This window comes from Synchiropus splendidus, chromosome 8 (assembly GCF_027744825.2).
Source record: "Synchiropus splendidus isolate RoL2022-P1 chromosome 8, RoL_Sspl_1.0, whole genome shotgun sequence".
Taxonomy (NCBI): domain Eukaryota; kingdom Metazoa; phylum Chordata; class Actinopteri; order Syngnathiformes; family Callionymidae; genus Synchiropus; species Synchiropus splendidus.
In genome coordinates, this window is record NC_071341.1 from 7,416,184 (window position 1) to 7,443,690 (window position 27,507).

At 43.4% G+C, this 27,507-nt stretch overlaps 2 protein-coding genes and 1 long non-coding RNA gene across 8 annotated transcripts in view; 1 reads left to right on the forward strand and 2 right to left on the reverse strand.

Moving 5' to 3' along the window:
* Positions 1–278: 278 nt before the first annotated feature.
* Positions 279–14,755, reverse strand: LOC128763548 (period circadian protein homolog 2-like). Its single transcript, XM_053872443.1, has 22 exons — positions 14,602–14,755; positions 11,497–12,047; positions 10,287–10,379; positions 9,842–9,996; positions 9,553–9,674; positions 9,048–9,249; positions 8,397–8,448; positions 7,916–8,058; positions 7,512–7,590; positions 7,310–7,416; positions 7,084–7,237; positions 6,848–6,956; positions 6,496–6,775; positions 6,157–6,304; positions 5,947–6,083; positions 5,665–5,871; positions 5,338–5,583; positions 4,177–5,204; positions 3,579–3,786; positions 3,037–3,265; positions 2,639–2,789; positions 279–2,415 (listed from the first exon to the last, which is right to left on the reverse strand). The coding sequence occupies exons 2-22, from the start codon at positions 11,937–11,939 to the stop codon at positions 2,263–2,265; spliced, it is 4,446 nt and encodes a 1,481-aa protein (XP_053728418.1). The 5' UTR covers positions 11,940–12,047; positions 14,602–14,755; the 3' UTR covers positions 279–2,262.
* A 233-nt stretch (positions 14,756–14,988) lies between these two features.
* On the forward strand, positions 14,989–18,931 carry LOC128763967 (uncharacterized). 4 transcript variants are annotated; one of them, XR_008415700.1, is made up of 5 exons: positions 14,989–15,097; positions 16,572–16,648; positions 17,663–18,156; positions 18,258–18,454; positions 18,532–18,931. It is a non-coding gene; the product is annotated as an uncharacterized LOC128763967 (long non-coding RNA). The 4 variants fall into 4 exon arrangements; XR_008415701.1 differs by having other exon boundaries at positions 17,663–17,810; positions 18,081–18,156; positions 18,258–18,931; XR_008415698.1 differs by having other exon boundaries at positions 18,258–18,931.
* Positions 18,932–20,925: 1,994 nt separating this feature from the next.
* pik3cb (phosphatidylinositol-4,5-bisphosphate 3-kinase, catalytic subunit beta) overlaps positions 20,926–27,507 on the reverse strand; it is a 57,070-nt gene continuing 50,488 nt past the window's right edge. For all 3 annotated transcript variants that reach the window (XM_053873888.1, XM_053873889.1, XM_053873890.1), the window contains 4 exons: positions 27,358–27,481; positions 27,137–27,282; positions 22,515–22,647; positions 20,926–22,000 (listed from right to left, as the gene is read on the reverse strand). In XM_053873888.1, the coding sequence (XP_053729863.1) occupies positions 21,863–22,000; positions 22,515–22,647; positions 27,137–27,282; positions 27,358–27,481 (541 nt within the window). In that variant the 3' untranslated portion in view covers positions 20,926–21,862. The remainder of the gene's footprint in view (positions 22,001–22,514; positions 22,648–27,136; positions 27,283–27,357; positions 27,482–27,507) is intronic.

Here is a 27,507-nt window from a genome sequence, read left to right on the forward strand (position 1 = left end):
GTTTAGATTTTATGTGACTGAATGATCCGTGTTCGATGGCTTACAAATAGCAGTCACAGTTCTTGTTTGCAGCACAGGGCAAGGATCCTGGCCGTCTGTCCCCGATCACCTGCTATAGCTGTGACTGGCTCCCACAGATGTTGCCTCGTGTGTTATTCAGGAGTGTTCAGCTGAGATGTCGCTGTGAAGTTGATAGATTGACGTGACAGTTGCAGGGGCTCCACTACTCCTCCTGATATAAATGGATGATGCTTTTCTACCCGCTCCGTTTCGAAGGAGTGAAAGCAGAGGAAGGAAAAGGTCAATATATTTTATTCATCAAACACAGATCTTACCTACAAAAATGAACATACACTTTCTGCTGAGCGCATCGCAGATTCATACAGCTGTTACATGACTGTGACGAGGCACAACACGACGTGCCGTACCGTGTCCACACCTTCACGGCACAGAGGGGCAATGGTTGTCTCATTGACCACCAGTGTGTCACTCAAGTGTAAAACCCTTCGTTTTGAGGCCTTGCAAGATCAGGAATAAGGCTTTGAATATAAAAGGATTTGCTTGCAGCATTTCTTTCCCAACGTGTCAAACGTGAACTTTTGACTGCCACACTGGTGGGCTACAGAGCAGCCCCTGTGGGGTATTTTGGACAAGAAACAGACAGATGACAAACAGCAGATGCCTAAGGCGGTGACCAGGAGCCACCAAAAGCTCTGTCAGTACAAGGCGGCGCACCACCTCGCAACTGACCGGAATCACTCAAGTATCGGGCTGCTCTTTCTGCACACAAACACCTAGTGGATTCTCACAGTAACCTGGGATTTGTAAGAGGTAGGGTCCATCCCCGAAGACACACAAAAGCTTTAAAAAAAGAAAAATAGAATATAAAAGGTCAGATAAAACAACAATAAAACAATGAAACCCATGAAGCCAGTGAGATGCTCTTGGTCCATTCTGTTACATTCATGTCTCTTCTACATTGCTCTGCAGGGGAACCACAGTCCAGAATCCTTTCTGACCAGGGGACAGGGCCATTTCCATGACACGTGTCATGGAAGAATGTTGCCTTTGCTTGTGTAGTCAAGCTTCTAACAGACCATTACTAAGGCCACACGGCTCCCTGGTGAGCTACATTTCGAACGCTGCACTGTTGTTCTCTCAATTCAGGGGATTTCCAAGCTCGGACTTCTGTTTCAGATGAGATCTGGACATTTGTGCTGACGTGCCAGAGGCTCTGATGACTGGACTGTGTCAAGCACTCAAGTGCTCATACATACTTTAAATAGTGACAGCTGTGGTTGTTCATAAAAAAGACCAAAAATAATTTGATCAAAAAGTACATTTCAGGATAAAGCTGCATCACATCAAAATCACCAACTATCACACATTGGGACATCTCTAGAAAATACACCGCTGGAAATGACGCCTTTTCACAAGTTTGGCTGATTTGACTTCCCCGTGATGACTCCCACCATCCACACTCCACACAGGTTGTCATCTCACCTTAAAGTGACTGTCGCTGTGTTGAAGGAATCTAGTGAATCCTACCTCTGAGATCAGCTGATTTGGCTTTCGCTGAAGATGATCTGTTCTGGATTTATTCCTCTTCTGTGAAATAAATAAGCTTACTACAACCATGACTGTCGCTGTGCACTGGATTGTCCCTCCCACTCAGCGTGTGCCTCAGCAATAGTGGAATAAAAGAACAGAGGGCAACACAGTCGCCTCATTGGGACCTAAGGTGTTCCACCTCTGAGGTCCTGTGGTTGTGCCAGAGAACACACAGTCAGTAATGCCTGTTGTGTTGATAAATGAACTAATGATATCTGGCTGGTCAATTGAATAAAACCTGTTCTTTGTCCTGAAAGCTTCCATTGCACCTTGCCTCAGACAGCAAGACGAAAAATATAATTTAATAGAAATAAAAGATGTATCTTGGAGGCCAAGCGTCACCAAACACACAACGTAGGTCCACAATATATCTGAAAGTGTGTACGTGTAAAAAATGCTGGCAAATGTAATCAATAACTTGTGGTTCCCGTTGAGAAACATCGCCCTCGTGTGGCCACATATAGTATAGACAGCATCAGTTCATCAGACACACATGCAAGTTCGCCTTGAGTTCATCTTGCGTGTCGGTGTTTTTCGGTGAATGTGGCAGGGCTCCTTTTCATACATATCCACAACGTGTCAGATTGTCAGTGTGCATTTCGAGGGTCATTGACAGGTCAAGTATATCCCCAGTTTGGTGATCGGAGACACTCAGGAGACTGAGCCTTCTTTAGGGGCCAAGTCCTCTGATGGTATCGCGCTCTGCTGCTCTTGGTTCCCTTCCTCGCCGAGTTCACCCATGTCCATGTCAGGCAGGTCCTCCTCCAGAGGGGGCGCCGCTGCATCCTCACAATATACGCACTCCTGAGACCACAAAGGTAGCGTTGTCATACTAACAAAAATACAGCTAAAATGTAAGATCCTAGAAAGATGAATTCAGACATAACTTGTGTGGAGGCTTCTCAATTGCTACTGATGAAAGACTGATGTTATATTTTAGATGTCTCTAAAATGCAATGGAAGTTACATATCAACCCCAACCCCAATAAAAGATCGCACAAGAGAGAAGGCAGTGCTGGTTCCTGACCTTCACATTGATGGCAGACGGCAGACCTCCTCTCCTCATCCAGGGATGTTCTTCAAGCAGCTCTCTCCTCTGATCTGACGAAAAGTGGGGCTGGCTCTTCTGCATCTGCCTCAACCTCTCCTTGTCTTCTCTAAGAACCTTCTGGATGTCCCTGCAAACACAGCGACGAACGTCAAATTCATACCTGCATTTTGAAAACCCACAGCTAGTGATAGACTGAGCAGATGAAAGAGAGTCCTTATTTTCAAATCTGAGTAGGTGGCGCTCAGTTTAAAAAATTATGTATGGTTTCATTTAAATGGATGCTCAGAGATTTCTGAGCTGAGAGTGTTGGGCTGTGAAAATGAGGACCCTATTTCATGGAGGCTCCCGGTGTGATTGTGGAGTCATGATCTTACCTGGATGGCATCTGATATGTCATCATGACCTTGTCATCAGCGTTGGCCATCAGCAGCCAGAGAGGCTCCTGCAGCACGTACTTGAAATGCTCCTCATCTCCTTTGCTGGAGATTTTGGCCTGCGACTGACCTCCATCTGACTCTCCTCCACCCCTTGTTTTGACCTTGCTCTTGGGGTCAGGGTCGAGCGAATCCACACTCCCAAAATATTTGCTAGTGTTGCTGCTCCCTGTGGAAAAAAGAGTTTTAATATCAAGATTAGGATTTACCACATGTGGACATACTTAAAAAAAATAAAAACTAGGCTGTTACTATTAAGTACCATAGGATTGACCCCGATAAAGGTTCGGATCCAGGCTCAAAACATGATTCAAATTATTTTTTTGAGCTGAATCATAGCCGTTAACACACGTTTTAAAAGTCAGACTCAGGAAATAATGACGTTTTCTGGGCCTTCAACTTCCAACTCAATACTTTAGTGTCCCTAAGAGAATGCATCAGTATATACTCATAGACTACTCTCAGAAAAGTGAGCAACTGACCTGTCCTGCTGCCTGACGCTCCACTCCCTGATGTCCCACAGCCGTTGCAGCCAGAGCCTGACCCTGAACCTGATCCTGAGCCTGAACCCGTAGAGCCGGAGGTGGCGGATCCAGTGCCGGAGTGAGAATCCTCCTGCAGCAGAATGTCCAGCAGGTCTGAGCACGAGGAGTTACCATCACTGTGAGCAGTGTCACCCGGAGACTCCACCTGACACAAAACAGAAGCGAAGATATGAGAGAGAAAATAAGGTTGTTTCTTTCCAGGCTAGTTGGCGAGTCACATTTCAGTAAAGTTTAGCGTTTTACACAAATATATACAGTATGTGTTGGTGAATAGGGGTATTAATGCTGACATTGCACCAGTCTTCATTTTATTCTGTGAATTTTATGTAATTTTCATGTTATGCCTTAAATGCATCACCGCTCCTCTGTAACGCTCCTGGAACTAACAAAAGGTTATATTTGCCTAAGCACCTAATGTTTATGAGATTTTAAGACACAAAAGTTACCACTAAAAGCACCTAACAGTGGTGAACTCCGAAAAGACGAATCATACAAATGCAAGTCGTCTTCTCCTACTTGAGTTGTTTATGCTTACCTGCGGATGATTCTCAGACTTGGCTGGAACTCCAGTGTTCTTCTCTCCTACTCCTCCTGAAACCCCAATACCACTGGCTTGAGTGGCAGATACCAGCAGTGTGCTGTCCTGCCGCTCCACAGAACGCTGCCCCTCCTCCATACTCAGCAGATTCAGCTGCAAAGGTGAGCTGCAGCGTGACTCAAACAGCGTCGGCGATGTTGCAGGTTCCCGTGCACCTGATGCAGGGGTGGAGGAGCGCGACGCCCCTTCTCGATGTTCCACAGTCACCGATTTCGGAGGCTCTGTGTTTAAGGTGTACGGAAAGGGCTGAGCTGCGTATGGGGCTTGAGCCACGAACTGAGTCTGAACTGGGAAAGACGGCTGGCTGGTGAAGGACTGGTGGGGAGTGTAGGCAGTAGGTGCAGCCTGGAAAGGCTGCTGTGGCGGGAATGCTGTCTGCACCGGGAACATCTGCTGGCTTGTGAAGGCAGCTTGTGTCTGCATGGTGTACGTCGTCTGTGGGGGCTGGAACGGCTGCTGGCTAGTGAAGGCTGGCTGTGCCTGGGTCTGCTCAGCATAAAATGCTGGTCTGGGAGCAGCCCCGAGTTGTCCCATTTGCCCTATCTGTGGAAACATGTAATTCGGCAACACCAGTGCCACCACAGGTGTAACAATTGGTGGAGGGAACGCAGTGGCCGTGGGAGGAGCTTGGGTGCTCTGTCCTTCCACAAATCCAGTCGACTGAGAAGTGTCTTGGCGGGGGACTTGCCCTGGGGCAGCAGATGCAGGAGGGTACAGAGGGTATGCAGGCACAATGGCAGGGTAGGACGCATTAAACGCGGACATGGACGCTTCTGAGGGAGACCATGATGTTTGGTTGAGACCCTGAAGGGGAGGTCGAGGTTTGCGGTTCGACACAGCACTATCTGACGAATCAGGATGCTTGATGCGAGGCTTCTTGGACTTCCTATTGCGGTTGCCTTTCTTGGCAGCAGTCTCAGGTCGGGGGTTGCCTAGCTTGGAGGCTCCACGGTTCCCAGGTGGCTCTGCAACACCATTCATGAGTTTAGCTTATGGGATAGTGAATCGGGCGGCATCAGTGAACTTTAAGTTTTTTGAGTCAAATTGCAGAAAGACGAAGAAAACACCAGTTATGACCAGAGTGAAACTGATGCTTACCTTCTGCATGAGCAGAGCCTCTTTGCTTGTGCAGATATGTGGAGTAGTCCTTCTGGAAGGACCGGGTGTTTTTCAGAACCCTGCATCGGATGAGGAAAGCCTGTTCTTCTTTTTGCGTGTGTGCCGCAAGCACTTGCTTGGTAAGTCCCAGTCGCTTGTAGGCCTCCTTCTCCTGGCTCGGTGGCGACACCACACTGACAGGCTGAGCTGGAGGTGCAGGGCTCTCAGCCACATCCTCTATGATTTCTGTGCAGCAGCATAGATCAGGATCAGATGATCAAGTAAGTGTGACTGACAGGTTGGTTTATAAGGCTGAGAGAAACTCACCAGATTCAGGCTGTGGTTTCTTGTCTCCCACATGGACTATGGTACTACTATAGCTGCACTGGGAGGTGATGGACACAACGCTCTCAGCTTTGCTGTGGAGGGTCAGGGGGGCCATGGGGCCTCCCACCACAGCAGAATCCCCTGCTGCAGGTTTCTTAGGCGCTTTCATGGTCGACATTCCTTGTTGACCATCGAGCATCATAGAATCTGAACAGACATCAGCATAAATACATCAGTAGATGTTCTAAAATGTAAGACTTCTGAAATAAGAATTGCACATGCCTGTGGTTCCACTGGGATCTACTTGAAGTCCATCCTCCGTTCGCTTCTTGTCATCGTCAGAGTTTGATGACGTCGTGTTAGATGAGAACTGGTACTTCCGTTTCACCGTGATGGGGATGTTACAACTTTCTAAGTACCTATGGAAGAAGTTAAATGGCTTAAAAGGTGTATGCCACATAATAACTGATAACTATTTCATCACATTCTTACCTTATCACACTGTCAAGGCAACTAATCTGCTGGTAAGAGCAGACAGTCTGGTCTTTGCAAGTGAAGTCTTCAGTACAGGCAGCAGTGCCATCTCTGGCCTGAGGAGAGGCTGCAGACTCTTTCAGACGCACCAGAGAACTTTTCTGAGCTGCAAAGGCAAGTAAATACTGTAAATCACACAGTTAATAAATGCTAAAAAAATAATAAAAAATTTCCATAAAAACATTCATCCCTATAAACATACATTGTGGTTTTCCTTGTGGTGTGTTTAACAGCTACATCTAGCAAACAAACTAGTCACTTAAGATTTATTTGTGGGTAAAAAACAACAAAACATACCATCGGTTGTTCGCCGCTGCTCTGGTTTTGAGGGTGATGGCAGTGGAGAAGCAGGTGGAGACCGCAAGCTGACCTGAGAGTCTTGGTTCTTAAGCATATGAACCCCTTTACAGATCTCCTGGAAAGTCCTTGAAGGTTTGGACTTGCCCGTATCCTCTGCCATGTTACTCACTATGGCGTTGCCATTGCTTTCGCTAGATGAGCTGATGCTCAACATCTGTTCATGGGAACCATTGCTGCCATGGCTACCGTAACCACTGGAACCCATGTTGTGGACCGGCTGAAGAAACAGAGAGTGTTAAAGAAGTGCCAAGTTCCAAGATAAGTCAATACACATCTGGTGAGATCATACTTGGAGTAGCAGTCGGTGGATCTGTTCACTGATTTCCTGGATGTCGGAATCCATCATCTTGCCTCCATGGTACGCTGGTGCGGCAAAAACGTCCTCGTTCACAGGACCCCTTGAATTATAAACCGATAAAATACACTTTCGAGAAAACTGAAACATACATCATGGAACTTGTTCGACAGTTACAGTGTCAACACATATCACAGTAGGTTTGACAGTTCATGTACATTTAAACTCACATTCGAACTTTGTGTCGGCCAATGACAAAAGAGACTTTCCGGCTCCAGGGGTTTACGAAACTGGACCAGCTCGTGTCGATGGTGATGTATTCGCCGTTTCTTGCGCAGAAGCGGATAGAGGAATGGTCGAACGGCTGACCAACATACTGCAGGACTGTGAACCACAGACAGTTCAGAAATCACATACTCATATTGATACACAGCATCAAAACTGATGTTGCCTTACTTTTTCGATGCACAGCGAGCATTATGGGCCGATCGCTTGGGTGCAGATTGAGTAGCACTGGAGTCCCAATTAAATCCTGTGGGAGGTAGCCCAGCAGAGGGACAGCCCTGGACGATAAACAGACAGAGGTGTGTTTTTCAGTCAGTCAGTCAAAGGCTAATAATTTCTCATACAATACAAAGTACGTTTGTATATGACTGACCTCTCATCCACATCCTGGAACACACAATTGGGAGTGTGTGTGGTTGTGAAGATTCGCTTATCAGGGGGGATTCTGGGTGCTGAAAGCATGACAGAACAATAACAGAAATGAATTAACCTCTGCACTTAAAGACTTTAACTGTTTAATCAAACTTCATCATTATGAATACTAGTCGGTGAGAGGGGCACAATTTATTTTAGGTAAGATGCAGCAACGTTTAGATGAGGAAATGTGAATTTTTACTCAAATTTAAAATCAGATTATTGCTTAATTGCATTGATTGGAACTCATTTAACTACACTAAAAGAGGGAACCCAGTGACATTGAAATTAATTTTGACTATAACTGAATCACAAAAAAGTGTGTTGGAACGCTGCATACCCAAGACCTAAAAAAAAATTCACCTTCATATCCGGAGTGCACCCTTTCGGCCAGTAGGAGGCAGCAGAACTGTTCTTCGGACAACTCGGCATCCTGGACTTTCATCAGATATGGGGTCATCCGGAAAGGATAGTACTGCAGATCGCCCTCACGCTCCTTCCCACCACTAGAGGAAAAGACGTCTGTTTTCAATAATTATGTTCTGATATATAACATAGACACAAAATGGATTCTGTCATGTGGAAATCATCACATTCGTCAAGTTCACGACGTCTGGACACATTTTTCTCAATCAGAATTAAAAAAAAAAGATATAACAATGGTAAAATAAAGTGTTTTCACTGATTTCGTCCTATCCAAATTAAATCTGACTGGTCAACAATGACACATACAAAACAATGAGTGCCACCTCCCCTTTCCTGCTTCTCACCAACGCTGAGCTGAGTCAGACTTCTCAAAACAGGAAACTATGGATCATGTAAGCTGGTGGCCAATGGCCCTCACCTGATGCGGCAAAAGAAGGATTTCTCCTGCATGCACTCCGTGGGTGATGACTCTGCATAAGACAAAAGAGAGACGCTTGAGCACATTATCAAATGCATTAGCTCGGCTATTTCCGAGACCCCCATCTGGTTAGTCATCTATATTTATAAAACTGGTCCCTGACACAGAGGAGACCAACGCCAAAAGGCTACTCCATCAGCAAATCAATTCAAAGCATATAACAGAATGAGATCTGCATGTGAAAACATGGTGAAGTTAGACATTTTCAAAAATAGACTTTAAGAATAAACTGATTCAACCTTTTTCTCTACATGCCATTAAGATTTGTAGCTCAAATACATATTGCTTTGGGTAAAATGTTTGCGACAAACATGAGGTATTTCATAGCTGGTGTTTCTGTGCGACCACACATTTTTAATAATGTGTCATTGAGCCTGTTAATGAAATATGTGTAGTGTATGCATGAACATGTGTTGTTCTATGTGTAGGTGGTGTCATGTGTAATGACTAGATACATGTATGTGCAGGTGGTGAAGATAGTGTGTGGATTCTCCACGTGCTTCACAGAGGCTCGTGGAAAACCACCTCACCAGATGAACGAACGTTATTTCTAATTTGCATTCATTCACAACTCTCAAGGGTGTCTGGTACCTGCGCTGGTGCACATGCTCCAGGAGGGCAGGCGGTATGGAGTTGTGAAGCTGTAAAACACGCTGACATCTTGAGGGGTCAAGAACTCAACAAACTTGGCGTTGTTGAACACCTCCCGCTTGCAATTCAAGATGGTTGCTGCTTGGTCTGAGATGTAAACAATCTTTCCAGTGATGAGCGAGACAGCAACAGCAAATATATCCTGGTGATAAAAGACAGTTTGATAAGACACTCGAGATGTTATAAGTGTAAAGATATAGAGAAGTACTATGAAACAATAATTTGTGCAAACAGAATACAAAAGCATGTATACAGTTGACATTTGTTTAACCAAAGCTTTGCACATGTCACTGATGTTGGGCAGGGGAAATAACATTTTACAAATGCAAAAATGTCCCTAAAAAAAGAAATCTGCAAAGTCTAAATCAAATTGAAGAGTCATTGAGATACATAAATATCTCATTACAAACTCATTAGAATTTAGACCAAAACCGAATGTACGTACTGTATTTTTGAGTGTGTATTCGGAGGTGATGCTGTTGATTTCCTCGATGGTGTAAGATGAGACATCAAAACCAGGAGGCTGACTGTCGTTGATCATCAGCATTTGATAATACTCCTCATTGGCTACAACAAACCACAAAACAACATTACAAAACGGTTGTGCATTCATTTGAGAATACAATAAAGCTTATAAGTTATTAATTGCATTTAATCACAGTCAGTATCATAGATGATGCCAACACATGTCTAAACATGTGACAGAAGAAGGTGCTAAAAGAAAACCAGCTTACCTTTCACCTGCTTGACACATCGCAGGGCATATTTCAGGGTGTTGACCGTGCTGGACTTGCCCTTGCTCCTTTTTTCCGACGGTAAGTGCATCTTGAGCTCCTTGAGGGTCTTGAAGAGCTCCTTCTGTGTCTTCGCTTTGGCGGACTGTTCGCTGCTACAAAGTGTGCATGAGACAGATACACGTGTGTCAATATGACAAGATCGCTGCTGTCACACTCTCTACAGTGCAGAGCCTTCCAAAGAGGAAAGCAGATCAGGAGGGGGTAGCTGCCAGTATAGAAGGGGTGCAGCATCACAGGCTAGATTTGTTCTGGGTCTCAGACAGTAAATGTGACCTCCACGTTATAGAAAGAAATTACAAGTGACATCACTCAGAAGTATAAAAAACACAATACATCATGGACCACAAAATCATCATCCACAAAAACGGATCTAAATTCTTACCTGCAGCCGCTTGTCGAAGGGTTGTCCTGCTCAGAACTCAACAAACTGAATGCATTGGAGCTGCTTGGTGGGGATGGGCTGTGGGAGTTGGAGCTGCAAACATAAACAACACATGGTGTTATGGGCAAAATGTTGCTGTAAAGGCCACAAACAAGCAGCATGGATGGAACAGTTTGAGCACAGAAAAAAAAGTGTGGGACAAAACAGATGGGAGTCAATGACTTTCTGTTGGTGTCAGGGTTTCTAGATCCAAACAACCGCCACTAGTCGCCACCAAAACATTTCTTGAAAAAAGAAGAAAAAATCAGGAGCATTTGTAGCACAGTAGAGTGAGCCATACTGCCACATGAAGAAAAAAAAAGTTCTCCAGGAAATGTTTTAATGAGGCCAAGTCAATATGTCCATTGCTAGTCCCCAAATGATTATGTGATCTGACACCTTTTCTGAAGATAATCAAATCATAGAACTAGTTAGATTGGTGATGACAAATAATTGGAGCCGAGTTCCGATCTACATCGTACGTTGAAATTCTTTGTCTCCAAAACAACAAACAACATCCTGACCACTTCCTCCTACAGGTTTTCTTTAAAAAGTTATTAGCAGAGAGTGCCAACTAGAGGGCACTGAAAATTACAACACTCTGCGATGAAACTTCACTAGCCCATTTTGTACCTGGAGAGAACACCTTTACTATGTTTTTTTCTGACATCACCTGCTCTTCTTCGTGTAAACAGGGCAGCCAGACATCACATCGGAATTTTTATTTAATTTGTATTTTTTAACACTGAAATATCTCTGCTACTACTATTTTTAAAAAATTTATTTTGTCATTTAATTGTTGCAGGCCCAGCTAGACATATTCATCTGCACCCTTTTGGAACTGCAAAACCACTCTCAAAGCACTCTGTCATGCACTGTCTGACCACACACATACAATTTGACAACAAAATAAAACTGAGTCAGCAGTTTGTGACATTATAAAACAAAGGTTGACTAGAGAGCAAGTGCCATTCCTACTTCTTCGTTGTTTGTGAAAGCATTACAACGCCACATACAGGCCGGGCATGTGTACCACATTTTTTCCTCAACACGTCCGACGTTGAGTCACGCTACATTAGCACTAGGTGTTCTTGCGCCCGAACTGCTCTGTGTTGTTAAAATCCAGCACCACATAACAATAGGGAAGAATGACATAAGAAAACACGCTTACCTCTTGTTGCTGCCGGACGACTCCAAGAGAGCTGAATCTTTGCCATTGCCATTTGAGCTGCCAACAGACTCATTGCCATGGGACTCATTTCCATGAGACTCGTTGCCGTGAGACTCCGTCCCACTCCCACTTGAGCCACTGCCTCCCATCTCCACGTCTTCATGTAAAGGTGGACGTGCACGCTTCCGTTCTTCATGCGGGGAGCCGGGCGAGGCAGGGGGCTCATGGCTACTATCGCTCCCTTCAGAAGCCAGCCCTAATTCTGGTTCCAACTCGACGCCATCCCGGCCGCCACAGTCCTCATTGTAACTGCTGGCCATACGGTGAAGCTGGCTGATGGGGCTATCCCCTTCAGTCACCTGGAAGCCAACCCTCTCACGAGGCCGCTCACGGCTATGCAGGTTGGAGTACAGGTAGTGAATTGGGTTACTGTCCTCAGACATGGAATGACCAGGTCTGTAAAGAGGAGCTAATCAAGTCACCCTCCACATGGCAAGGCCAAGTGTAAGGCACTGAAGCGCATATGAAGATCAACCACCTGGACAGAGACTCTGAAAAGAAAAGCAAAAATAAAGAAAACATTTATGTAACGCCCTACAGTAGAATAAAAATAAATAGAAGATCAATACAGAAGCAAAGGAGTCACTTGAAATAGAAGCCAATCGATAACAGTTACTACCACTAATCCATCACAACACACTTTGTTCTGAGCAGCCAATAGAGCACTGCCCACCTTTCCGTTGTCAGTTCTCATAAAAGGTTTCAGACGCACACACACACACAACCCTGCTGGGACTCCATTAAAAGGATGGCTCAGTAAGGACACAACTGTTTCCCCCAGGATTTAAGCCCAACCACAATTTATCATGAGAGAAATTTAATAAAACAATTAAGCACAAAAATTGAAATGGGAATTCACTCTTAAAAAACTCTTTTTGAAAAACCGTACAATATTTACATACCCTATAACATAAATCAATTAAGAAGCCAAAAACAACCAGCAAACAGAGGAAAGCAGCAAAAAAAGATTCCTGATCAAACAGCTTTTACGACCAAAAGCATTAAATTCAAGCTGTTTATGTGTCAATTATCCACCCTGCAAGCATACATCATTACAGACGCTACATATGTTGACTGTGTAAACAATTTCCAATTATTCAAATGACCATTATTCCCACACAGAGAAATAAACAGCAGCACACACAACTATTTATGTAAGGCTCCAACCACAGCAACACTAACTACAGTATCTTTCACGATTTACATAAGCGCTTTTATATAACCTCCCTGGAATAACAAGGCAGTAAAGTGAGTAACAAGGAAAAAAAAAAACCCTTACAATTTAACACAATTCATGCCACCCACACCTCCACACAGTGACGGTCTAGGCCCGGATGTGACCCACAGTGGAATTTAGCATGGAAGTAGCCAAGTGATCAACAGTAGCTTCCTATTGGCTGCAGCAAATAACCAGTCAGAAGAGCGCAAGGAGTGTCAACAGGTTGGCTTGATATCAACCGTGGGGGAGAGAGACACAGGTAAAAATATGGCAATATGTAGAGTTTTAACCTCTAAAATGATATAAAAAGGCTACATGAGAGCATTTAGAATCTCAAATGATAAATGATTACAGTTTTGTCATTGTTTAAGTTAAGACAATTCGAGCCAAAATTGCTTACTAGCAATACGTTTTTGGATGAACACAAAATCAAAAAAGATTAAATCATCGAAGAAGTCTACACAATAGTGATAATACATTCTTACATATTACAACAGAAATCAGCACACGAGCTTACCAGAGAGAAACTGCTAACTCTCCAAAACAGGAGCAGAACCAGACGGATATTCACTGAAATGTTCCCAAAAATATGGAATGGAAGTCCTCAGTAAGCATGTTCCATGCACTGAAACCGCCACAGACTAACATCACGACGCGGAACTCCTCGAGCTTCCAGCTCACTCCTGTTTCTGAACCAGCAGCACCACTAGCACAGATCTCAGGCATTATACAACCTTGCCCCAGTCACATGGATCTGGCTTTCACTGCTGCTTCACAAAACCACGGGCTTTTATGAAACAGTTGACCAGTGGCCACACACTGTACATATATCTTTATAAATACATTCACAAAGCTTTGTAAATAGTCAATCATAAACCAGGATGAAATTAATGGGCTATTTGCTTGCTCGTTGCTATCCTGATAACAATTAGGCATCGATTAGAAAATGTACACTTTAAACCTGATATTTAACACCAGTATCAGTTTAATACATTAAGCTTTCCCTCCACCCTTAATAAGATATCGAAACACTACATACTCGGTGATGAACGTGTTGATAATGTAGATGAAAACAGGGCAAAGCATTAACACTTCAAGTATTTTCTATATAAACGATGGTTAACGTACAAATGTCACTAGCACATTATATTTCTTATAAGAAAAATAAGGCCTGAAGACGGTCCTAAACACATTAATAATGGTTGTAGTCATCAAAATCGGATCGATTTAGAAACATCTATACATTACGTTCATGTAAAATATACATCTATTGCCTTTTTGATGAGCACATTAAAGTCTGTGTTGTTTTCCCTGACACCTCTTAGTCATTTCTACCAAAAACAGACGTCAGATTGATTTCTCTATTCGTCATTTTTCCACTAATATTTGTTCTACACTGCATGTCCGTGTCGTCTATAACGTTATTTTCACTTCAAATATGAAAATAAATTAGCCATCTTCAACATAAATCCCTTCCCCCAACCAGCTTCCATTGACCTGCTATTCAAAATCCACACACACGTTGACCTGCAATCCACAGCACGGTACACTGACACAGTTATGTAAAAGTGATGATGTCGCTTAAAAACGACCCCTGTGTGACGGCTTCTCGTCCACCATCGGTCTATGTCGAAAGAAAATAGATTTTCGTCACTTTACACCCGTTCATGGGCCCAAACAGAGTATTTTGTTGTATAAAAGTACAAAAAGTAGAGCAAGCTGAAACTCGGCGCATGCGCACACACGATTTAGTTATGCAACTTATTTTTTGCGCTCAGTTATACAATTTCTCGAAAGCTACCCGATAAAATCAATGGAAAACCAACCTGTGCAGGTAAAATAAATCCCCTGTCCCCGTCGTCTTCGCTGTCGAGCAAAAGAAAGTCCGAGCGGCGAGTTAAATGAGTGAAACCATCACAGTGTATCTCAATGGGAGTAGGACCGCAGACGGCTTGACACAGTGAATCGAGGGTTCCTCCCCGGCACTCTCCGGCTCCGGCCCTGCAGCCAATCAGTGGGCTCGGCTCGCGACCTCAATTCAGACTCCACCTTAGTCTCTTCATGATTGGCTGGAAACAACAGGTTTCCATGGAAAAGATGACGAAATCAAATATCTGGACGCCCATTGGTCCAAATAGCTGTCCATCGTTTTATATAAACAAGTCATCTCCTGCACGTGGAATCTCATGTTATGTATCTCGCGCGGTGTGAGAGTGACGAGTTCGAGTGCACGGCTACGGATCGTGCGTTGAAATTACATAAAGAAGAAAACGGAAGTTGAAGGGAAGTCTGGAACCGAACCGAACCAATCGCTTTGACAGAGTTGAGTTAGACCTTTAAAGTAACTACGTGACGCCGTGGTCAGCGACCCGCGCTTGTTGGTTAGTGTGGCAAGTCATTCAGCGCATTGACAGCGGACTGGTACATCACACAGCAAGTCTTTTAAAAATGTCGTCTCGCTCTAAAGAAATCCACACGTGTACGCGGACCACAGTAAAAGGAAGCGTAGTGTACTGCAACTAATTTCCTTTGCGATTATTTCACAGCCATATTTGACACCTCAAATCCATTCTGGAGCTGTCGTTTGGAGTAAATAAGAGAATGTTGTTCCACACATAGTATGTGCAGCATCTCACAAGTTTGATAGGATGCAATGTATATATTAAGGTTTTCTATGATGTGAATCACATTTATTGCCATGGTCAGTGGGAATCCCACCAACTAGGAAAGTGCTTTGGAATAAAGTGCTGACAAAAATAAAATAAAATAAAACAACAAAGGCTGATCACAAATTCGATAGTCTGATGGTTGATGGGAAGAAGCTGTTCCTCGGGTTCTGGTCTGGATCGATTTATGTATATTTATTTTTATATATTTATGTGATGTACAATACAGTTGCGTGTCATATAGCATCATTATATATTTGTGTACACAAGCATTTCTTTCCTGAAAGTGAAGCTTGATAATTGACACTTTGCTCTGTGCGTTAGTAGGCGGCACTGTGGGCAGTGGTGGTGCTGCAGCCTGGCTGCCAAACTGGGTTCTCTCCAGCGTCTAAAAATATACAGAGGTTAATTGCTGACACTCAATTGTCCGCACGTGTGGGCACCATAGATTAGCAACCTGTCCAGGGTGGCCCCCACTTCTCGCCTTAAGCAGCTGGGATTGGCCTCTGAAACTGTATAAACTCTATGGAAAGGAGCGAGTGTATCTGTTCAGACAGCATGTGTATAAATCAGTGCATCACTATAAACACTTGTGAAATATCAGGCAAATAAAACCACTTCTACTTCTGTGCTTAAAAAACAGCATATCTTTTCTAAATAAATTGTTGGTCCATCTGGTTGCCAGGATGAAAGCAATGTAAAACATGTGCGATGAGTGTTTCACAGGTGTTTGATACCGGAGATCACACAAAATGCGATTATCACATATTGACACAGCATTCACATGTTTGCCGATCCTCTGCCAGGAACCCATTTGGTACATTTTCCTGTCTGGACAGGGCGCAGTATGCCTTGACACACTCTGCCGTCTGTCTACTGATGCTCAGTGTCCACATACAGCAACATGTGACAACACGTCTGTCACATCCTCCTTCTTCAATCGTGTGTATCCACTGTCTGTGGGATTCTCATCACTGAGCTCTCTCTGTGTGTTACGCCATCAGAGAAGGATGGGAGGATTGAAGAGGCTCCGAAGCAGAAGAGAGGAGAACCAACTTGACAACCTTTTTGATCCCAGTATCTTTGTTGCAATGCTGCCCCCTCTCATAGCTCCATCGTTCTCTTTACAGACCTCCAGAATTGTGAACAAGATACTGCTCAATAATGCGTAATGGTTTCCAGTGGAGACCCAGGCATCCGTCTGCAGGTGGGTGAATTCCCTAAACCTCAGTGAGTTATGATGATGCCAGCAGAAGTGAGACAGATTAACATGATGACCAAACCAGAAATCCTCAGCGCCCTAAATATTAATGTCCACACTTGAAAAAAAATAAAAAATTCTAATGTAAATTTAATATTTAATATTCTTCTGGTTTCACAGTCAGACACACCCAGGTTCATAACCTTGACCACTTCCAAGAGCCAATTAAAACAGAAGTGTTATTCAGGAATAAATGTATATTTTGTCCCCAATATATTTGACATGTTAAAGCAAAACAGCTCCAGGTTTCTAACACACATATAGAACCACTTCAACTCTATATGTGCTGGGTATAGGGAATTTAGAGCTGATTCTGTCTGTGCTCATTCTTATTAGCCAGTTTATAGTGCTAGCTCCTCATGTTTTTAGTCCCAAGTTGTGATGGTGTCATCACTGGACAGCTCACTAGTAGCCAGAATCTTCATACCCCTTTTAAATTGAGACTCCTGCAGGAGGAAGCTAGGCAGGTGTCTGAAGAAAGGAGCCTTTGTTTCGGCCTGTTTCCTGGTGTCTCCTCCATGCTCTGGACACTGTCCAGAGACGCTGCCAACCTTCTCGCTAGAGCTTTGATATGCCATCTTAGATGAGTTGCTCAACCTTCTCCAGCCAAAATTCTATGGTGACTTAAACATCAGCAAGAAAAGACGACAACATGGTTTGTGGTCACACCCAGTTGAACCACTCCTTTATTGTGAGCGTGAACAAAGGTTGGCGGTACCATGACTAGAAAGGACATAGAGGATGCTGACATGATGATAAGCCATTGGATAACTGCTAAGGAAGCTAGGCTTTGGAACATTGAAGATGGATTCATTGTCTTGACTTTTACCATGAAGTAGGTTGGAAGAGAAATGATGTGGACATAAATTTGAAGGACGAGTATGTTAACAATGTTGTGGAAGTGAAGAGAAAGACAGACAGGACTCATGATGAACAGCAGTGCTTACGGCTCATACGCAGGATGTCAGCAGGAGGAGAAGCAGGAGTTCTGCAACACACTAAATGAGGTGATGGAGAACGCTACCCAGAGGTGGAGGATCATGACAGGAGCAGACTTCAGTGGCCGTGAGGGAGAAGAAAACCGAGGAGATGAGGAAGTGTTGCCCAGGTATGGAGTCCATGACAGAAATGTTACAGATGGACAAGGTAGCGGTGAACACTACAACTACAACAGGATGAGTGTGTGTTGTGAAGTGCTTGTCTGAAAAGTTTAAATAAGTAGGGATGGCCTTTGTACTTTGCCAGTTAACTGTTCTAGTGTACTTCATGACACAACTTCATTCCTCCGCGTATTGAATTTCTAATCTTTTCTTTATTTTTATGTCTTTGTATTTCATTTTGAGTGACCTAACTTACTATTCTCACTCTGGATCGGGAGGAGCCCAGTGATCGACCACACCTTTGGGAGTGGCAGGTGACTGTAACTGGCCCTAAATGGGGACACTCCCAAACAGGTGAGGTTGGAGTGTTGAGTGCAAACTCTTCCTGAGCTGAGATGCCATGCAGTGCCACCTACAGGTCTGCTTGACATGTTCCGTCTGACTTGGCTCCCCAGGCAAAATGAAAAAATGGAAATTGTGCAGTGCCAGGGCAACAAGTTAGCTGGGAATCGTCATTTGAGAATCGGAGAGCATAGAGACCGAGGAGCGAACATGCAATCTGAAGGTCAGGCTTCGCGTTTGAGCAGTTAAAACGTCAGAGTGAAAGTGACTCCAGGCTCTTAGCTGTGCCGTGGTACGTGAAGATCTCGAGGTGCGTACATACCAGGATTGGTACCTTGGAACTAGTGTGTGGCCTTCAGCAGTCACAGTTGGCTCTACTGCCTTCAGGGTTGACCTCCGCCAGGAACTGAAGATTGGTGTCATGATGACGTACCAGGGCACAAAGCTCTTTGAAGGCAGAATCCCCCCTCTGATGACAAGATAAATGGCTTGAGGTGGGTCAGAGGGGCAGCAATCTTACTACTATCCTGAGTAAGAGATCTAGACAAATCAATCTTGGCCATGTCTGGAAGAGGCTGACCCTCTCCTCGGATGAAACCGATAGAGTAAACACTTGAGACTCTAAATTCAAACCTTTCAGCATAGCAGAACAGTCAGTTTGCCAAATGGCTCTGAAGAATGTGTCAAGCGCTCGTGTTCTGTAAAATGATGGGTGCTTTGAAGCTTGCGTTTTGTGAATAAACACGCCATATTCAGGGGTTCAAAAGAGGCATCTGTGACAGGAAGAGGAGCGATTCTAAATGGTGATGTAATTCAGTCCTCTACAGTGAATGTGGGGTATAAAGGAGGAGAGGACGGACGGATTTGATCTGCTTCTAGTAGCCTAGTAATTTAGATACTTTGAATGATCTCACAGTAAAATTAAATACATTACAAACACCGGACATGAACCCACAACCCCTAGAGACGTGCTCTGACCACTATGTCACTGTGACGTTGCAAGCAAAGAAGCTGTAAAGTTTTCATAAAGTAACGTTGAATAGACATGCACAATCGACATATTTGAGTTCATTAATTCTCAACATAACATCAAATTTTCCGGCTGGTCAGGTGACCGGAAATAACATAGATGGATCTATAGAATGCAAATAGATGCAACAGCAATAACAATAATAATATTTTTTTTGTCATGGGTACCCTTTTTTGAGGGTTGAGCACCATCCCCCCAAAATGTTGAGCACTTATAAGTTGCTGACTGTCATCCCTGCCGCTGCTCACTCTGAGAAAAGAAAAGAAAATCGAACTCCCTACCAAAAGGTACCAAGAGATATCCAATAGTGTGTTAAGCTTCTATTCAACAGTTTTACACCATGTAACCAGCACTGGTATTACAGTATCTCATTTCCCTTATTTTCTCATTTGTACGCAGGTTTTCCCTGCCAAGTGTATTATCGACCTGCCAGACAAATGCTTTATTATTTGTTTACATGCTGGCTGGAAGATATCTTGTTAAAAGATTACGTAACAGCTGCGATTCACCTGTGGCACTGTTGTGAGCAGACGGAGAATCAATAAGTGATGATCACCGGAGGATTGACTGGTTAGTGCTTCACCGAGGAGGGAAGACAAACACGTGGCTGTGAGGATTCAGGTTTCAGGAGAAGCTGCTCTCTCCAAGATGATCATTTGTGCAGTTTTATCCACACACAGCATCAAGTGGATCTGATAGCATGGCAGTCTCAGTCGTCTAGAAACAGTGAGAAAGCAATTGAGCAACAAACTTTTAGGCTTCATCGTCCAGTCTCACTGTGCTGTGCTCCTCTCTTCCCTTCATCCATACGTTTGCTGAAACAGCAATCATGCAAACGTATTCATATGTTGTGAGCATTAACTGTTGTATTCAAAACTGAACTTAGATCCCACATGAATGCTTTGAATTGAATTGAATGATTTTGAATATACATTTCCTAGTATTAAGTCAGCAACAGTCCAAGGTCATACTGGCTTGAGTTTTTTCATAGGTCCCACCTTGCCTTGAATCTTTGAAACAATGAAGCGTTGGATTTGAAAAACCATTTCAACAAAACCTCATTTCATTTTAAAAGAGAGCACCACCTACCGAGCTCCAGCATCACTACATACCACAGGCTTTCGGTAAGGTTCATGACTCCAGGGAGAACTGGAACTGTGGTTACAAAGAAACTGGAAAAGATGAACTCGGCAAAGAATAGCTGAGCCAGATGGCAAAGTGCCATAGTTGCAAGATTTCAACAGGTGGCATCGTAGCATTTAATGAAGCCATGCTGCAAATATGGAGCCTGATGTAGTTACTACTTTATAGAAGCAGGTGGCGCACAGCTGTCTGAGCAAGATTTGTCGGTGTGTTTCTATCAAGTTTTAGAAGAGATTGAAAACCACCCGCAGGTCGACGAGACAATGGAGGTTGTGGTTACATAGAAGGAGCATAACAGAGCAAGAGTGGATTTGACTGCCTCAGATTCTGAAGAGGAATATTCTCACTCTGATGAAGATCAGAGACAGAAAGTGATGCTCCCTGAGCATCATGATAGCATGACTGTCGTCATGATGGTCTGCGAGCAGATACTTTCATCCCAAACTTTGGATTAAACTGATAAACTGAAGATTGTTCTAATTTACTATAAATATATATATATATATATATATATATATATATATATATATATATATATATATATATATATATATACTTTGAATGCATCCCTATTCAAAGGAACTCCCAAAAGAAAACCAAATGACGGTGAAAAATAACTTTAATAAAACTCCTATAAAACCAAAAACAAAAACAGCAGAACAGTAAAAGCCTGTACATTTGACAATATCCAGTGTCTGACACTTTAGGGTGGCGAGCGGTGAAACTACAGCTGCATCGTACGGAACATGAAAGGCTCTGACAGATATTGCACACCAAATAAAAACATTGACGGTGGTAGATGACTGAGGAGCAGGGTTTGAGATGCGGTGACTGTCAGACCCGCCCACTCCAGCCCACTGTGCACTCATATCAAAAATAAGACCCTTTCAAAGAGTGTTAGCACATTCAGGTCAGAGACGTTCGATCACTAAAAGCACGATTTGTTTTGGTCCTCATCGCTGGCCAGAAGAATCACAGTGTCTCTGTTCAATCTCTGCTTGATATTTTGGGAGCTACAGGAAGCACACAGGTGGTTTGAGCACATTTTAAAGTCTTGTGCGTGTGTTGAAGAGATGTCCAGTGTTTAAGATGAAGGCGAGTGATTCCCTCTGAAGTAGTCTGGCACGTGACAGTCAGACGACAAAATCTTACATGGCAAAAGAGAAATCTTCTCGCAGTTCTGAGGCACACTCGAAGGCAGCAGAGCCGTTTCCGAGTCATCATAGGACTCAGGTGGCATCAGCATTTTGAACCGTCCATGCAAGTTCAAGTCCACTTGATGGGTCAGTAGTAGGCAGCCTGGGAGATTCAGGTCCACTGGTCGCCCGCTCCTTCATCTCCTGTGCAAAACATGCAGCAACTTTCCCCACCACACGGATGTCCACAGCCCTGGACCACCAACCTCAGAGAGCTGGGGGTTAGTAGAGAGAATTCCAACTGTTTGTGTGTTGAGCCCATTCCCTTCTTTAATTTATGTCGTCCCTTCGACGCCCCTTGCACCGTATCCTCTTGACGCCCCCCCGGTGGCCGGGGCCGTCACAGACTCTATGAGCGGTTGTCTTTGGCAACGTTATGAGCCATCCAGTTGACTTTGGTGGTCCAGCTCTCCCTAAGGGCCTCGTCAAACTTCTGCCGGAACTGTTTCAGGGCTTCCTCATCCGTCTTGCCCAGCGCCAGAGAATCCTGCGGACGGAGAGACACTGGATCAGTGGAGTGTTCAGCCACAGGAGCGAATCAACTGTTGCCTGAGAAGCCAGCCTATGGAACATCAGTGCCCAATAAAACAAAACCAACACTGCACTTTTTTGTTTCAACTCAAGTTAATTGACTTTATTTTTTTATTCATAACATCAATGTGGTCTTTTTTTGTAAAATTTTAAATTCTTAAAAAAAAGGTATTTTGCTTTATCTTTAAGAACTAACTACTACCACCTGTTCCCCCCCCACAAATATGAACACAAAAGAGTGGGGAAAAGTATTTTCATACCAAATTTTAGAGACAATTCAATTCAAAATTGAGATGGGACGTTCATGTGATCTAAATTCCCATTCAGTTTTTTATTCCACTGGAATTTTTATGAGGTAGCTCACAGAAAATTGACCATAAAACTGGTGTCAGGTTCAAAATTAATGCTGAAGATGAACACGATGTGCTTCTTGCTCATGCTGACATTCAGTTGTATTCTCCTGTGTGTACCTTTAAGTACTGGATATCTTTAACCGAGGTGAGCTCCGGCAGGCCAGCAGTAAGCATGAGAGCGAACAGCGTGATGAAGAGGTTTCCATTCCTCCTCAACACCAGATAGGCGTCTTCACAATACTGACGGAAACTGTTGAGAGAAGCACAGACACAGTCATGGACCAGCAACCTGAGATGCAGACGGCACTCTCTGCTCTATTTGAACGAACATTTGTATGAAACCTCACATCATTTTAAAACCAAGAGCGCCACCTGCTGAGCTCTGACAATGAGGGCACCGTTTCATGAAGCCTCATCAGCCCATTTCAAGGCAAGGCCTTATGATCTGGCATTTTCCTGCGGCACAGGACATCCATCACAGTAAAAAAAATACTGAAAAATGTCTGTGAATGAACTTCATATTTTTGCAGCAAACAATTTTATCTGAAGCTAGCTACAGGTTTATATTGACTGAGCTTAGAAATAAACTTTTTTTAACTGCATTTACAGATGCTAAATAACCAGGAAGGAATGAAATGCTTTTGCCAGACTCAAATTAATCCGTATTTAATTTCATGTGATTTATATTTTAACAACCTCGTACCACTGTGGTTCAAACCGAAGATATTGATCCAGCAGACTGACACCACCAGAGAGATGAGAACATGAGCGGTGGTTAGCAGAATGTGCTAACGTGTTAGCACCTGTTCCAACTGATGTTCTTGTTAGATTTGAGTTTGAAAATGAAACCTGTGTTTTTTATTGGCTCCTCTGTTGCATCTTTCTATCTTCAAGAGTCATGCTGGAGAAATAAGATAATGAAATCGATTCTGGGGAGAAATATATATTCCATATCATCATGAAAAAAAGATTCACATACACCCCCCCAATATACAAGCGGGAAATAATTATTTCTATTAAAATATGCTGAACACGAGGCATCACTTGGTCAGTGTACACGTCACAAACCTGAATCTAGTTTGATCTTGACCCCCAAATTAAAGAACGGTTAGACAGAAAGCTGTTTAAAAATCCTATAAAATGAAATGTAATGTAAAATGACAAATCCTTTTATAATCAGGTTTTAGAATCTCAATATGAAACATGACCCTTATGTTTGAGTCATTTCTGTCTTTCTTTAAACTGATTCATTTCAAAAATCCCATGATTTACCAGGCTCACACAGAAATTTGTAATTGGAATATAAAGGTGAGGTGAAGTGCATCAGTTATCCGTTTGACGCAAGAACATTATTCTCCACTGTAATTTGCATTTTAAGATTTTTACCGTTCTGAATGTTGTGGTTTTGCCCTCAAAGCTTGAAGACACACACAATGGAAACCAGCAAGACACATTGAGCAGCCAGAATGTAGTGTTATCAAAATGAGTTTAGTCTAAGAATAACCTGCCAACAGGCACTAATGCTCTGGTTTTCAATCACCGGCTGGTAAGTGGTGCTGACGGAGGCTGAAACGGAGTTCAAAGCAGAATATGAAAGTGTAACGTCAACCGCAGCATTCACAGTTACATAACTGCACTCAGGCACTGACGGTGACACCGCAGCCCTCCTTCATGCTCTTGTTTCTGCCAAAGATACTACAGTTCAGTTTGAATGAGTGACTAGAATGGCCGATCATTACAGGCTCTCTTCATTTGTTCGTTTACATGATAACTGAAAAATGTACTTCAATATTTTCAGGGCTGGTTAGAAACAGGCTGGTTTAGAAGTGACTTGACTTTGGTGGTGTTCATTTGGATTTGCAGACGAGACCAGCTGTAGTCAAAACAGCCAGGAACCATACATTTCCAGTTAATAAAACAGTTTACTTTCATTTACTCTTTAGAAATACACAAAGCTGTTGAGGTGCAATAACAAGGTGCAAGAACACCTTCTGTCAGTAGCATTTTGAGGCCAGTTACAAACTTGCTCAACCTCTGCTCAGACACAAAACAGATCTGGATCTGGATTAAATAACCAACATGCAACTGGTTTCACCGCTACACCCCAAGATGACCATCGATCACCGTTAGCCATACCGTTAGCTTGTGTTTTTGATAGGCTGCTCTGTTGAGCATGTTCCTGAAAGACCTAATCAAAGCTGACTGGCTACAAAGTGCTGCGGGAAACTCTGGTAGAAATAGAATGAATAGAGGGGAGAAACCAAAATAACCTACAGTTTTACAGCAGAAGCTCTAAATGTTGGTTATCACCAGCTCTATTTCAAGGTCTTCTCAACCACACCCCGCCAAGTGTCCCGTTCTCTTTGTCACGGGCGGGCTGTAAACATTACTGCCACCTGCTGTCCCATCAGGCCCGCTGCACACCATGTATAGTGAACACAAATTATTTAAAAGTGTTTTTTTTTTTTTTTTTTTTTCAAATAACATTGATTTCCATATGTGTAACTTAAATGTCAGCGAAACTAACTACTTTGCTAAGAAATGCCAGCTGAGAGAGCCAGTCATCAAAAGAGCCACACCTGCCTCGTGAGCTACAGGCTGCTGACCTCTGTGTTTGAGTAAAGCTGTGGATGCACTGCTGCGTGTCCTCGCTTGTAGCCATAAATGCAACATCTCAGTGTGTGTTTAAAGGGCGCCACGGGTTAAAAGTGGCCACCGCTGTCACCTGAAGGTCACTGGCGCTTGAGCCAGAGGAGGCAAAGTGTGCATCGAACTGTTCATCACATTTATCAACTTCAAAGCAGATGGCAACTTCAGATCTTCTACACTGGGAACTCTGGTTTCCCTCACACATTAGATGAGATCAGCAGGGGACTAGACCTGGTCAGTCCATACAAGTCACACGAAAACAGGTGAATCTAGCATGGAAAAGAAGCCACAGGTATGGAAAAGAGACTGGCATCTACTGAAAATGCTGGTTGGACTGGACACATGGCTTCGCTCCACTGAGACATGGACATCAATAACCTCCTACTGACCCCATATGTTATATAATCCAAGGCGCACATCCTCTGGTCCACAGCTACACGTACACAACAACAAGCTCTGGTGCACTCTCTGTGACACCTGAAAGCCCCAACTAGATCAGCGACAGAACTAGGGCTGTTTATGAAAGACTCTGATGATCACAACAGGCTGTGGAGACCAGGACGATATGCTGCAGTGTACAGCAGTCAGAGGATATTTACTGTATTGAGGATCATGTCCTCAGTAAAAGGAATCATCAAATCAAGAAGTTTGAAAGCTACATGTTGCGTATAGTCTAGCCAGGCCTCTTTAGCGTTGTCTGTGATGTATCGTTGATGACAGATCTTTGAGCACTTCATTGTGAATGAATTGAGTTAAATACCACTCAAGACAGTTGAAGGTAACCTTTCATTTGAATCCTCGAGAATAAGAACGCAACATCATCATGATGTTCTGATCACTTCCAGTTATTCTAAGCGTCTGTGTAAGTGGCACACGTCGCCAACGCTCATCTTCTTACATGTGAATGTAGGTCACACAAACATTTCTGCCACATGGGTATTTCCACCTAAACACAACTGTTCTTCTTGTTCCACTTTATCATCTTCTGAGGGTAAATGATGGCGACATACTGCTCAAACTGCACTGATGCCAGTTACACACCAACTGTCAGATCCGGGACGTCAGAAGGTGAGATGGTGAGGAAACAAGAACAAAACAAAGCCGACCTCCGCTCAGCAAAGTAACATCTATTGTCTTAAAAACCCAGAATTTAATCTGTTTAATTCAAAGCTGATGGGAACTACAGTATGGGTACATCTTCAGAACAAAAGTCTGTAGAATCCACAAAACACTCCACTGTCTGGAAGCCATTTTGGAAACACAAAGTATGTGAACACTCATCACTTCTGATATTATATTTTAGGGAATGAAATGAGACCTATATTCGACAAAATCTACAGTTCTTAATAACAGACAGAGCAAATTATTTGTGTTCATGCTAAAAAAATACTAAAAAGCATGCATTTCAATGTATAAAACCATTATGTGTGTATTACTGACTTATTTAACCCTTTAATAATAGACAGTGACTCTAGTTACACTATGACATTAGTGTGTTTTTGCATTGATTTATGAATCAGTCCATAGGAGCTAGGGCCTGAGATAATCAAGTCTGCAAAGGTAGATGTAAAAGAAACTCCGTTATTGGCATTGGCATTTTTAAACGTGGAATCACTGTGTTGGTTTGGCTTTTAAGGTGTATTAACCTATAAAGTGTATGAACCTTCCTGAGCTGAGATCACACAGGAAAGTTAAGTCTATATCACATATATGATATATAATCAAGTGTTTGAGATTCAAGTCTAACTCAGGCTTCACGACTTTCATATTTTGACTGCGTTATTATGACAATATGTTCTGGTCACTTGAGTCAAGGACGCTGGAAGGAAGCGTGCGGCAAGACGAACCGGGACACATCCCTTAGTTACGCCTGCCCCCTGCTGGTGGAGCTTCATATTGCAAGAAACATTTATTTTGGGCTATGCAACACTTCGACCCTTTTTGATTAATTATGAAAGAGACTTACTGTTTAGAAAGCTTGAAAAGAAAAAAACGTTGCTGATAGAATAAATAAAATCATCAGTAAAATGGAATCGACTTAGTAGTATTTTCCTGGACCACTGATCGATTCAGAGGGAAACGAAACAAACCTGCAAAACTTCTCGGTGTAGCCGGTCTTTCCCTGCTGAATGACGTGGATAAAGTCGTGAGTGAGGATAAATGGAACACGCTCCCTCTTGATGCCGAACTTGGACTTGAAGTTGCCAAGAATGTGGCCGAAGTCTATGTGGAAGAGCTGGAATCAGAGTGAAAACGCACACACCTGAGCACAAGTCAATAAATGACACAGTGGCTGAGTGGCATCACACACCTGCCCGGTGCTGCGGACCATGATGTTGTCACTGTGGCGGTCTCCAATGCCCAGGACATAGGTGGCTACACAGTAGCCTGCACATGACAGCGTGAACTCCTCAATGGCGCGGTCGAGAGCGTCACTGTTGATGGAAACCACATTGTAGAC